The sequence below is a fragment of the Lethenteron reissneri genome, chromosome 3, assembly GCF_015708825.2.
Source record: "Lethenteron reissneri isolate LAM-NWPU_2019-01 chromosome 3, ASM1570882v1, whole genome shotgun sequence".
NCBI classification, from domain to species: domain Eukaryota; kingdom Metazoa; phylum Chordata; class Hyperoartia; order Petromyzontiformes; family Petromyzontidae; genus Lethenteron; species Lethenteron reissneri.
Window position 1 is genome coordinate 5,656,132 of NC_083781.1, and position 13,205 is coordinate 5,669,336.

The 13,205-nt window shown below is 47.7% G+C and overlaps 1 protein-coding gene across 1 annotated transcript in view; it reads left to right on the plus strand.

Annotated features, from left to right (window-relative positions):
• LOC133347587 (guanylyl cyclase C-like) overlaps positions 1-13,205 on the plus strand; it is a 71,205-nt gene that overhangs the window by 23,448 nt on the left and 34,552 nt on the right. The window contains 4 exon segments of the mRNA XM_061559990.1: positions 5,846-5,987; positions 6,501-6,580; positions 7,612-7,699; positions 9,482-9,572. Of these exon segments, the coding sequence (XP_061415974.1) occupies positions 5,846-5,987; positions 6,501-6,580; positions 7,612-7,699; positions 9,482-9,572 (401 nt within the window).

The following is a 13,205-nucleotide window of genomic DNA, read 5'->3' on the forward strand; positions in this document are numbered from 1 at the left end:
GAAGCAGCAGAATTCGTTCATCGCGCATAGTCAGCGAAGGACCGTTGCGCCAAAACGTGTCACCTTTGGCGACAGCTTTCGCGTGAACTGCTCTTTGCTGCCGTACACCGGCGTCTCGAGTGCCCTGTTTGATCAACGCATCACGACGGGGGCCGTCCATGGGGGATGGCGTCATTCCTTCGAGGGTTGCAGTTCACTTCGAACGTCGACTGCCAACTGAAGTGAGCGCTCTCTGCTGCTGGAGTTTACGTGTGGGGCCCGGCACGACGCGTCAATAAAGCCGATGGCGGTCTCCCTCTCGAACTGAGTCCTCGATCGCTTGGAGACCAGTCGCAGATGCGGCGGTGACATCCCTGACAAGAGTCGAACCATCGGATTCCCCAGAAGGCGTTTTTTGCATCGCACGTGGAAGGACTGCGACCGATTCAAATCGGCTTGAAGCAATGTCCAGGCCTGCATAACATACAACAACAAAACTGACAAAACACTGCCGTGGGTTTTGTCGGCAGCAGCAGCGGCGGCAGCATCACGAAAATCTTTGTTGAAATATCGACGGTCGGATGAATTTCTGCAATAAAAAACCCACAAAAGTTCTTACACGCGACTTAGTAGTGGCACAAGGACGAGCCCCCCCCCCCACTGAGTGTGCGCGCGTCGCCTCTTCCTGTGTGCACGTCCGCGCTGGTGAGACGGCGCCAAGAGCTCCGGCGATAAAGACTCCGACATCCAGAGCGTGCCATGCCCCACCCCCCCCCACCCCGTCCCTGCCCCCCCGGGCACCCACCCCCCCCGGGCACCCCCCCCCCCCATCCTCTTCCTTCTGGAGCCCCACCACATGGGAAGAAACTCGTTTCTCCCCCCCCCCCCTCCCCATGTGACATCCAAATAGAAACACAGTGGCCGTAATTGATGGGCTACGGCCTACTGCTGAAAGCCTCAGTGGGCTTTGCCTGGTTAGTTTAATTTGCATGTTTTTTGGGGTGATTTGTTTACCTTTTATTGTACTTGGCACTGCTATCGGGCTTGCATTGTCCGCTGCCGGTTGTAACGTTCTCACCCGCCCCGACTGGACGTCTGTGAAAAGAGATCTTTGTGGCTCATCGGATTCCTCCAGCACGGTCTGGATAAATATAGTGATTGTGAAGCCTGCAAGACGGCGAAACTGGTGCAGTGCACGTCGGGCGGGATTCTCTCAATTCGTGGCCTCGCGATGAAAAGTCGAAGCTCCGGCCGCAGTGAACCGTTCTCCCTGTATTGTTTGTCCAAGCTTGCCCATCCTGGAAATGCCTTGCCCGGGCCTCAAGCCTCTCTTTCTGGAGGGTTCTACCAAGTTTTTTTTTCTCTCTCCACAGTAGGGGCCTGTGGTCCTATGTATCATCCTATGCGAGTGCTGGACATCTGCGAAACATAGATTCGTAGCTCATCGGATTCCTCCAGTATGAATACTTATTCTAATGAGTGATTTGCGGAGTTATTTATTTGTTATTGTGCTCTCAGTTATAATCAGTGGGGGGGGGGGGGCTGCTGGATCGAACCGTTAACTTCTGCAACATTCGGGGAACAGCACCACCGCCGGGCAATGTCACTGCACCCCTTTTAAAGACCATGGGGTAGACGTAGGTTATCGCTACGTCCGCTTGGGGTTTCCACACTCGAGCGCTGGCCGTGTGTGTGTTCGCATACACTGCCATTTCTCAAGCGAGCCGTGGAGAGTTCTCGTTCAAAAGACTTAGGAGGGTCACTTCCGTAAGACCACCACTGTCGAAGATTCCCATCCACTGATTTTCGGCATGTGGAACTCATTTCTCGAGCTCCCCCTGGGACAGTTACAGCTTGCGTTTTTTTTTACCCCGACCTAGATTTAAACTCGCGATCTTAGTATGTGGAGACTTTTACTCCTCCTCTGGTGCAATATATAACATCAAATGCAACGGTTAAGCAGTCAACTCATCTAGCATTCGTCCTTTGAAATTGTGGGCATCAATGCAATGGCGTGGGAATTTCAACTTTCTTCGGTGGCATCAAGAGAACTTTTCAAACATGTTTCGGGCACTTCGCCAATCGAGTACGATTGTATTTTTAATAGACAGGGCGAATTCTCCCGATTGGCAAGTGTCCACCCACTGCTGCTCGGTCTATTCCACAAAGCCGTTGTAAAAGCCGCCCTCCATGTCCCTCGTACATCATCTGAAAAGCGTGAGGACTTTTACTGTACCCACTTAGGCATCGACCTTGCTTTGACTTGGTGAGGGGAATGGCTTTGGTATGGTTGGGGGGGGGGGGGTTGACGGGTTGAGGAAGCATTGTAAAAGTAAAAAAAATGCTTTTATAAAAGTAAAGTACACATTCATAAGCTTCGAGGAGGCCCATGGGAAAAGCCGTGGTTATTTTGGAGTGCGGGGGTCTGGGAGGAGTGACCTTCCTGTGGTAGCTCGTTTCTTTGGGACGATTATTCATTGGGGGCGGACTGCCGCTGCACAAAAACGGCCTTCTTTGAAGCACATGTGTGCGGGAGATAAGGCTGTTGCAGCAAAAATAATAATAAGAAGAGGTTTCCCCCCCCACCCCCCCCCTACGTTAAAGCAACACAGCATACATTCCACGAACTGCCATTGACTTGAAAGTGCAATATGCATTTTTTTACGATTTAAAATGGTAAAAGAAAAAACGCTACTTTTTATTGCACAATGAGGATTGGATGTCTAAGTTTTGTTTCGCTCGTACGTTTTGAAAACTGGGATCCGCAGTTTGAAACTGTTGATCTCCCTCTAGTGGAGGCCCTTCCGGCAGCAGTGACATTAATACGCAATTGCAGGCCTGCGCCTTTAACCTTTACTCACCACTCTCCCACTACTCCACCCTCTATGCATCATTATTTTTATTATATTTCTTAAAACACACCAAGGCTTGGATTGCACTCTGGCAGCAGCACAACCTCAATATTCCTCCATCTTCATAATGAGACCCAGGGCTTGACCAACACGCGATTGAAGAGTGCCCTTCAACGCCAGGTTGCTCAGCAGCCAGAGAAGACGATGATTCCCGCAAGGGTCAAAGAGCAGTGAACTGAGAGGCGAGCGAGCTGCTCAAATATGTGCGATCCGATTTGAAGGTGTGGGTGACCTTAATGACCGTAATCCAAGCGTGCTCGTGAAACATTTGCAAATAATATCGGCTTGTATATAATGTACATAATGGAGATGATTAAATGAATAAAAAATACTCCCATCTCGCCATCACGGCGCCCGAGATGTTAACTCCGTCGCCTGGTATACAGGAGGCCGTGGGTTCGATCCCGATCCTGATGCATATTTTTGAAGTTTGCATGCCTCTCTCCCCGTGGTCGCGTGGATTTTTCTTCAGGTCCTCCGGATTGTCCCTCCGCATTTAGAATCAACATGCGTTTAGAGTATTTGGCTGCTATAAATATCCACGTGATGATAAGCCACTTCGTTCAGCTATCGCTTGCAGCCATGCCGCTTCTGAAAAAGAGCTATATAGCTCAGTGGGCCATACCTGATAAAATAAATAATATAAGTTTAGTTTAATTTCATATTTTATACGTACATACAAAACTTTCAGAAAACGTTCTCAGTGGGAACTTATGAAATAGCAATTTTTTTATTTATTTTAAAAGTAGTTATTTAGAACAATGCCTTTCAATCCTCAACGAACATTAAACCTGACAACGTTTAAAGTTGCATATTCTGACGCTACAATGTTTAAGTTAACACGCAAGTGGATGGAATTGCAGACAAATAGTGAAACTCAATCATTAGAATTACCTCCACGGTATAATTTGCCGCGAAGGTTTGTCGCGGTTGTTGCACCGCGTGTTGTTCGGGATGACGTCTGACGTTTACCTCCACGTGCTGGGAGTTTCGTCAGTGACTTGAGATTCCAGTTGGGATTTCTTAATCTCCCGAAGAAGCTCCCAGCACGTGGAGGGAAACATTGCACACGTATGTACGTTGAACTTCTTTCGCACCATTCGAAGCCAACCGTGTTAATTGGAGGTACGGGTGAAGGAGAGCAAACTCAACACAAAGAACAGTGATATGACACAAACGCACAAAGGAGAGCGGAAGCCAATTTATTCTGTTTTCGCATATTAGAGGTTTTTTCTGGGTTCGATCGCGTAAATATAAATGTGTCGTTAAACCCGCCACCACCCTTCTTCTTCCTAGCGTTGTTTCCGCTGTGGCGCAGGGTCCGCTTTTCGGCATTGTCTTCTCCATTTGGCTCGGTCCAGGGCATCTTCAGGGGATGCGTTGACCGTCTTCATGTCTTCCTTTATTCGGTCCATCCATCGCTTCTTCGGACGTCCGCGTGGACGGCGGCCCTCTGGCTCAATACGCACGGCAGTCTTGGCCACTGATGACTCTTCACTTCGCATCACATGGCCGTACCACCGAAGCCTTGCCTCAAGCATCTTGTCCGCAATGGGGACCACACCAAGTCGCTTCCGAACGTCTTCGTTCCTAACACGATCCCATCGAGTGAGCCCGAGGCTCCATCTGAGCATCCTCATCTCCATGGTGTGGAGAGCTTGTTCGTGTACAGTTGTGGCTGGCCAGCACTCGGATCCATAGAGTGCCACCGGTCGGACGATGGTCTTATATATTTTTCCCTTCAGCCTATCCGGCATTTTCCGATCACAGAGGACTCCGGTGACTTGCCTCCATTTCATCCACGCCGCATTGACTCGTGACCTCACATCAGTCGTGATGCTACCATCTGAGCTGATGGTGGAGCCCAGGTACTTAAAGTCCGTCACTTTCTTCAGATCTTCTCCGTCAATACTGATGGTGCCGTCGGTTTGGGGGCCACACTCCATATACTCCGTCTTTTTGATGTTGAACCTCATCCCGTTTTCGTCCAAACGTTCCTTCCACAGGCGCGTTTGTCTTTCCACTTCTCCTCTCTCTTCATCTGAGAGGAGGACGTCATCCGCGTAGAGAATTGACCATGGAAGGGGCGTGTGCAGGTCGGCAGTGATCGTGTCCATGCACAGGATAAACAGGAGTGGTGACAGGGCCGATCCTTGGTGCACTCCAACGCTGATGGGAAATGGCGGTGATATGCCCACTGCACACCTGACTGCACTGGTGACGTTCTTGTATAGGAGTTGCACCCAATGCACGTAGGTTTCAGGGACTCCATGGGATCGAAGCGAGTGCCAGATGAGGTCGTGGGGGACCCTGTCAAATGCCTTTTCAAGGTCGAGGAACGACACGTGCACAGCTTTGTTCTTCTCTCTGTGCCTCTCCAGCAGAAGCCTCACCGCGAATATGGCGTCCGTAGTGCCACATCCTTTGACGAAGCCGCATTGGTTGGGTGATAGGGTGATGATGTTTCTAATCCTCGTGTCCAAAACTCGCTCAAAGATCTTCATCGCATGACACAGGAGCCTGATATATCCAATTAAGTAAGGTGGCCCACTTTACTCCAGTGACCCGGGTGCTGCCGCGGGGTCCACTTTCTGCCCCGCCTCCTCCCCCCCTCTCTCTCCCCCGCTACTGCCGAGGCCTATATAACCTCGTGCCACGGCTGATCTCTCGCCTACTTCAGCAGTTTTTTCTTGCTGTGGTTGTCCCACCTGATGACGATTGCTCGTGTTGCGATCGAAACGTCGTGATCTATTATTTTTCTACCCACGTGACTTTACCGACAGAACCAAAGAGTAAGTAAGGGTTGTCACGTAAACAAAACATGCCAATTCGTTGCCAGTACAGCACACTTGTTTTGGAGAGTAAATCCACAACATTTACAATTCGAGTGCGACGTGTCGCCAGTAATTACAACGAGCCTCGTCAGGATATCTTTTGTTTTGTTTGCTTTACAGATACCCCATGTGAATAAGTTTGCAGAGGCGTACTACGAAACGATGCTGATATACGGAGACTTCTTGAAGAGAAGTCTTCAAGACGGCACCTTCACTTGCTCCAGCACAGACGCCACAACAATGCGTGGGAAAAACTACATAGGTCAGGCTCTTTAAAACTGCCCTCAAAACTCTGTGCCGTATGATAATAATTTCAAATGTCCACCACTGTGGCTCAGGGCAGCCGTGGAGAATTCCAAATGCGATTCGGGGACAGTCAAAATCGCGGATAACAAGTTCGTGAATAACGATGGAATATTCTAGATTTGAAGTTTTCGTGACTGCAAGGATCCATACTCTTTGATTCTTTCGGTAAAGTCACGTAGGTGGAAAAATAAAAAATAGAAATAAATAAATCACGACGTTTCTTGCTGTGGTTGTTACACCCGATGATGATTGCTTGTGTTGCAATCGAAACGTCGTGATTTATTTATTTCTATTTTTCTTTTCACCTACGTGACTTTACCGAAAGAACCAAACAGTAACGTTGGAATACTGTATTATTGATAGCCTGCGATTGCGAACTGTGTAATGTTAAAGGGCATAGGGCGTCAGTGCATCAGCTTACTGTGAATTTCACCGGTGTGACAATGAGCTACTCTGTTCTGTTGGACAGGAAAGGACATGATGGTGCACATCGATGAGAATGGTGACAGCGAAGGGGAGTTGGAGGTTCTCTATCTTCACAACAACAAGGCAATTCACCCCATTCATCCAGCATAACTCACGCGGAAGTCACCCTCAAGCAAAGCCTTGCCTGCTCCCTGGGTGGAGCGGTGGCGCAGCGGTTAGCGCGCTGGGCTACAAAGCCACCCCGGTCCCGAGTTCAGTTCGCAGCAACGACTAACATGAGTAGCGAGTGATGTCTGAACTGGTGCTGCCCTTACATCACCCTGCGTTGACCAGCGTGGTGAAGAATGGCCAGTCAGCCTCTGTGACTGACAACAGCGTAGAGGGGAGGGGGTCTTCATCCAGCAGTGGATTGGCCAGAGGCTGTAGGTTATTATCTCGTGGGGGGCAGGGGGGGGGTTTAAGAAAGTTGTCAACGTCCAATCAGCAACAGCAGCATAAATACATAAATTGATAGACCTCGGTGTTTGTGTACAGATGGGCACAGCTCACGTGCGATGGGGTAAAGTGTGGGTGCTCGCACCTCTTCAAAGAAAGTCTGGGCAGCATGGAGGAGTTGCTAAAATGCCCTCTCTCTCTCGAGCTCCCTCGAGTGGAGGGCCTTCCGCCGGCGGTGACGCGGGGGAGGAGAGGGGGCAATTGCAGGGCTGCGCCTCTGCCACTGTTGCTTCACCACGCTCGCCACGTTTTGCTGCTGCGACTGTACAAACTAAGAAGGGGGTATTTAATGAAATCATAATTTTGCACGGTGCAAATGAAGTTGAAAATGCATACGTACAGTTTCGTTAATATCTTGACAAAAATGTATTGTTCGTTTTTTTTTGTAATATGCGACTTAATTTTTTTAATGATGCAATTATAAAGCCATTATTTATTTCCTTGTACCTCTGACGCGTCCCGTTTCGGACGTTTTCTGTTCCTCCCTATAGACCACCCTGACGTTGTCGCTATTGTTATGTGCTGACAGCACCACGGATCTCCCTTGCAAACCAGCTGGGTGATTGGCACAAATGGGACTTTCCGTGTAACAAATGAACACGTTGATTGATCGTGATCGCAACACGCTTTCAACTAACGGTATTTTACTTTGCGTGCAGTTCCACATGGTGTGGCAGTACGACACGTGGAAAAACACGTTCAGAGAAGTCTCCAACCTCAACTTCACCCTCCCGACCGATATCCCAGGTACAGCCGCACGTGTGACCATCGAAGCGATACGCAGCGATGTGTAATGGTGAAATATTGTGTGAGAAATCATAAATCGTACTAACAATCATTAGCTTTTTTAATTACCTCCATTTTTGTGAGAATGGAGTAAATTAAAAAATATATGTTTACTCACTTGTTTTGCACTGTTGCAGAGTACTTGATTCACAATTAATAAGCGAATGAACGTATTGGCGGTATGCCGGTGAGCGGCATAATAAAAAAAAGCAAAATTTTCACAATCATTACTTATTTTCCCACGACTCGCAACCCTCGGTCAGAAAACCTTGCAGAGTGGGTGGTGGTGCGTCAAAATCAGTTTCTTGAAGCAGTCGGAAGACGAATCTCCGTTCAAATTTTAGATTTCAGACTGTTTCATGAGGGCCGGTGTGTTATGCAGCACCGGTATGCCGCCAGTGCGTCCAAATATAAAGGTGCAATTTAACACGTAGGCTATCGCGACCAATATTATTCATAATCAACGTTTTTGGGTTTAGATCGCGTTATTTATTAATGAGTCGTAACCCTCCACCACCCGACATGGCCAATCAGTACAAAAAGTGTCACGTTGACAAAAGACAAATAGTTCACTGCTGTAGCCCACCGGTTTTTTGAAGCGTGAAACCATAACATTTACAATTTGAGTACGACGTTTCGCTGGTAATTGCATCCAGCATCATCGGGCAATTCGCCAGAATGGTGAGGCTCTGCTCTGTCTCCCGTTCTTATATAGAGCAGCAGCAGGGTGACGTCATCATTAACTCATTAACTCATCAGAGCCTCACCATTCTGGCGAATTACCCGATGATGCTGGATGCAATTACCAGCGAAACGTCGTACTCAAATTGTAAATGTTATGGTTTCACGCTTCAACACACCGGTGGGCTAAAGCAGTGAACTATTTGTCTTTTGTCAACGTGACACTTTTTTTACTGATTGGCCGTGTCGGGTGGTGGAGGGTTACGACTCATTTATAAATAACGCGATCTAAACCCAAAACGTTGATTATGAATAAAGGTGCAACCCTGCAATCGCTTTCTCGTGCCACTGCCGGTGAAAGTGGCCTCCGCTGGAGGGAGCTCTAGAGGAGAGCCCCTCTGAGAGGGGGCATTTTTAAATCCTTTATATTAAGTTCGCTTGCTTGCTTGCTTGCGTGCTTGCTTGCTTGCTTACCACCGTGAAAATCTTTCGGTCGTTTTTTAACCCACTTCCCTGATCCAATCCAAGCTGACATTTTGCACACAGACTCGTTGTGCGAGACAATTAATTTTCGTGAAATTTTTTTCCCAAAATTTTACACTGTTTAGGGAAAACAAATTAAATATTTAATTATCAATTGTTTAATACTGGCAGACAATCATCTGACCCATAGGTGGCAGCCATCTCAAGCCAGAGGACGAGAGGACTCTAGCCGCCACGCATATAAAGGATTTAGAGTGAAAAACTTTGTTTTTACGGGTTATACTTATTTGGCCTCCTTTTTACACGCTGGCCAGTCGTCTTGGAAGAGGTGGGAGAGAACGAGCACACTTTACCCCACCCACACGCGGACCTACCGATCGACTGTGTCGTACGCATCTCCACTGCTGAGTCGGAAGAGGTGGCGGTGGGGGCAGTCGGGTGGTGGGGGGAGTGGTTTTAAGAAACCTGTCCGCATTGTTTTCTCCATTTCATAAACAAAAACACGTCAAGCGCTATCCTCGCACAATAATCATTCGTCACGAAAAGACGCAAGTGACTTCGTTTTGTTTTATTTCGCAGAGCGGAAAGAGAATCACGCCACGATTATTGCGCTCTTTGCCATCAGCATCATCTTCATCGTGCTCATTCTGGGCTTCCTTCTGCTCTGGAGGTAACGCAGGTGGCGAGGACACAGGGCCCACTCGGTAAGGGGCACCACGATGGCGAGGAGATGTTAACTCCTTCGCCTGGTATGCAGGAGGTTCGTGGGTTTGATCCCGACCCTGACGCCTGCTGTATATTTGGAGTTTGCGGTGTCTTTCTCCTTGTGGTCGCGTGGAATTTTATCTTCGTCCTCCGGTTTTTCCCTTCCACATTTAGAATCAACATCACGAGTTTAGAGTATTTGGGCTGCTATAAATTTCCATGTGATACGCCACTAAGTTTGAGCTATAATTTGTGGCCGGGTCACTTATGACAAAGATCTATACAGCTCAGTGGGCTTTACCTGGTAAAATAAAAAAAAGTTTAGTTAGATTCAGCATTAAACGCTCATAAATAGAATTGGCCAAAGATCCCATTGTAGCACCACAGAGCTTCGACAATTGTTGACACTGGTTCTAGAGGCTGTCTGCGATTTACCGAGTGAACAAAAACTGTGCGAGTTACAATTGTAACCCATTATTGCAGATGCCATGGCTTAATAGTACTCGTATCACCGTTTATAACAAAATATTTCCCCCCAGATTTTCCCCAGTTGTGCTATCGGCATGTCACGAGGACCCTTGCACAGCAGTGCAACCCTCTAATGTTAGAGAACGGCTCGCAGAAGTGGCTTTTGCAGAACTACGTTTGAGATCCCATCACGTGACCTAGGAGACCCCACTAAGTGACCAAGTGACCCCTGGTCCATCCAGTAGGGGCAGCAATTCCCTATCCCTCCTTGATACTACAAAGATTAATTGAACGTGGTTGGACTTTTTTGCGAGTTGAAACCATTGATTCACAACTACACTCGAGAACTCAGTTTAGTTACAGGCAGATTCGCGTGTAGTGGGGTAAAGTGTGCGCACTGCCACCTATTCCAAGCCATCTGCCCACCGTGGAAGAGTTATTGGTTGAAGGCTGACTGTGGTGTACCTCTATTTTCCGCTAGATGGATAGGTAGCGCGTGGATTTTAGGAACGTGTCTATTGCTTCCACTTCCGTACCGAGAGATGCTATGGAGCTGGCAACCCATCTGGATTGCAGGTCCAGTGCACTGACCATTATAACCACAGCAGCAGCAGCATCCTCTGTGCTTTGCCAGTCCCAACTTTGTGTTAAGTCTCATTATTTATCCGTTTACTAATCTGCAAATGAAAAGCATTTCAATGCATTCAAATAACTCATCGTATGGAAATACTGTGTGTTGCGCCAGAAACGTCGTGATTTTATTTATTTTATTTTATACCTACGTAACTTTACAGAAAGAACCAAAGAGTATAAATACTGTGCTGTAGAACGTGTCCATTTGTTCTGAGAATCGCCTTCTGTATCTTTGCACCACATGCAAAAACGCTAGTTTAAGCGGTATTTTTTTCCCAGGCTATCTTGGTTGTACGTCCCTTGGGTTGATGAAACAATTCTCATGACCCCTGGATTAGTGCAAAGACACGCTCGGAGCGAGAGTGTGGTATTTATTACGCGGCAAATCGCGATGAAGTGACCCTCACAATGCGGACGACAGTACGGCTTCTCATGGAATGTTTTAAATGTTATAGAGGGAAAAAAAAAGAAAAAAAGCTGTAGCACAATGGAGTGTGTCCTGCGCCGTGAATCTGGCAACCTGAGTTTGATTCCTGGCCATGGCTATCATTCGTAGTAATTGATTATTTAACTTGTTTTTTACCAGGTAAGGTCCACTGAGCTATATAGCTCTTTTTCAGAAACGGCATGGTCACAAATGATAGCTTTGTGAAGTGGCTTATCATGTGGACATTTATAGCAGCCAAATACTCTAAAGACATCTTTCTAAATGTGGAGGGAAACATCGGAGGACCCGGAGAAAAATCCACATGACCACGGAGAAAGAGAGAGAGACACCGCAAACTCCAAATCTAGAGCAGGCGTCAGGGTCGGGATCGAACCCACGACCTCCTGTATACCAGGCGAGGTAGTTAACATCTCGCCACCGTGGCGCCCTGGTCCAGCAACCCACTGCTCCCGTTCACCACCTTCACCAATTTCGATTCACCAGGGTGGCAAAGTATGGCCAGACAACCTCCACGACAGATTGACGAAGGGTTGTGGATTACCATGGAATTCTTATATTCATGATAATTATCATAGGGATAAAAGTAACAATGTTGCGCATGGCAGAATGTCACACATCCGCCCGTCGAATATCTGCCCTGACCAATGGACTTCCCACACCAAGTGCAGTGTAACTGTTATATTCTATAGATGTTCACATATCGGACCTTTTTTACATTTCCGCCCGTACCTCAATTCCCAACAGAGTTGGATACGCGACATTGCGCTGTGTACCATTTCTTTGTCCGAGTTATTTTAAACCAAAAAATAAAAAAATCGTCTCCGCGCTCAAACTCGAGCAGTGAAGCGACAGGCCTCTCCCCTTTCTTGGGTGGGTCCCGTGTCAGCGGAGTGCATTATACATTCCCATGGCCGGGGCCAGTTCTGTCGATGTCAAGGACGTTAAGGGTTTAACAAACTCGGAGCGATAATGAGCCGCCAATCCAGTCAGGAAACGCACTCATAACCTTCTTATTGTGAGTCAGCCGTTCTCAGAGTAGTGCCAACACAAGATAGGACTTATCTCGTAGATTGCGCCTGTCAAGAGCACCAGTCCCGAGCTAAACAATCGACGTCTTTAGAATTTGACGCGGCCTCTCCACAGAATTGCCATGTGTTTTGCAACGGGTTATCTGCAATGGAAAAAAGTAGAAATTAAAGTGATTTTTTTTAATGGATCTGGATTTATCTAATTGAGACCCAGTCATATGCCGATTTAAGATTCCTCTTTACATTTACAAAAATACATAAATTATTCAAAATTAATCGCTATCCTGACACGATGTAGTACTAGGCATAATGGACTAGCAATCCCGTGGTGACCGGTTCAATCCAGAGTTTGCCGGTTCAATCCACCGGTCGCCAGCTCAATCCAGCGGTGACCGGTTCAATCCCCAATGTGGCAGTTGAAACATTCGTGCAATCTTGATTTGAAGCTCACGTGACTGCAGGAATCCATACTCTTTTGTTCTTTCAGTAAAGTCACATAGAAAAATAATAATAGATCACGACGTTTCACCGGTTCAGATGTCACCCCACCGATCGAAACGTCGTGATCTATTCTTATTTTTCTACGTGACTTTATCGAAAGAACCAAATAATATTTGTGCAAGTTTCTTAAATTCTCCCGCCCCACCGCCCCTGTCCACCCAGCGGAATGAAAGGTTACTGCACAGTTAGTCGATCGGCAGGTTTCGTGCGGTGGAGTAAAGTGCGAGGAATCCCACTCCCTCCAAAATATCCGTGCCAGCCAAATACTCACCAAAGGGGCCTCTATCGAGCTCCTTCGAGTTGAGGCCCTCCTGCCCACAGCGGTCGTGAGAAAGCCATTGCAGGGCTGCACCTCTACCTTTTACATTTTCATTGCGGAATAGCTTCTTTCAGGTAGTGCAGTGTTCTTCATTGCAAGGCCCGTGGGCCACTCACTGGCTGCCCCTAGTGGCCTGTAGTGCGGCCCCTGACGTGCGGTCCCCGACAGTACACAACGAGTAGAAACACCCCATCATGAAGA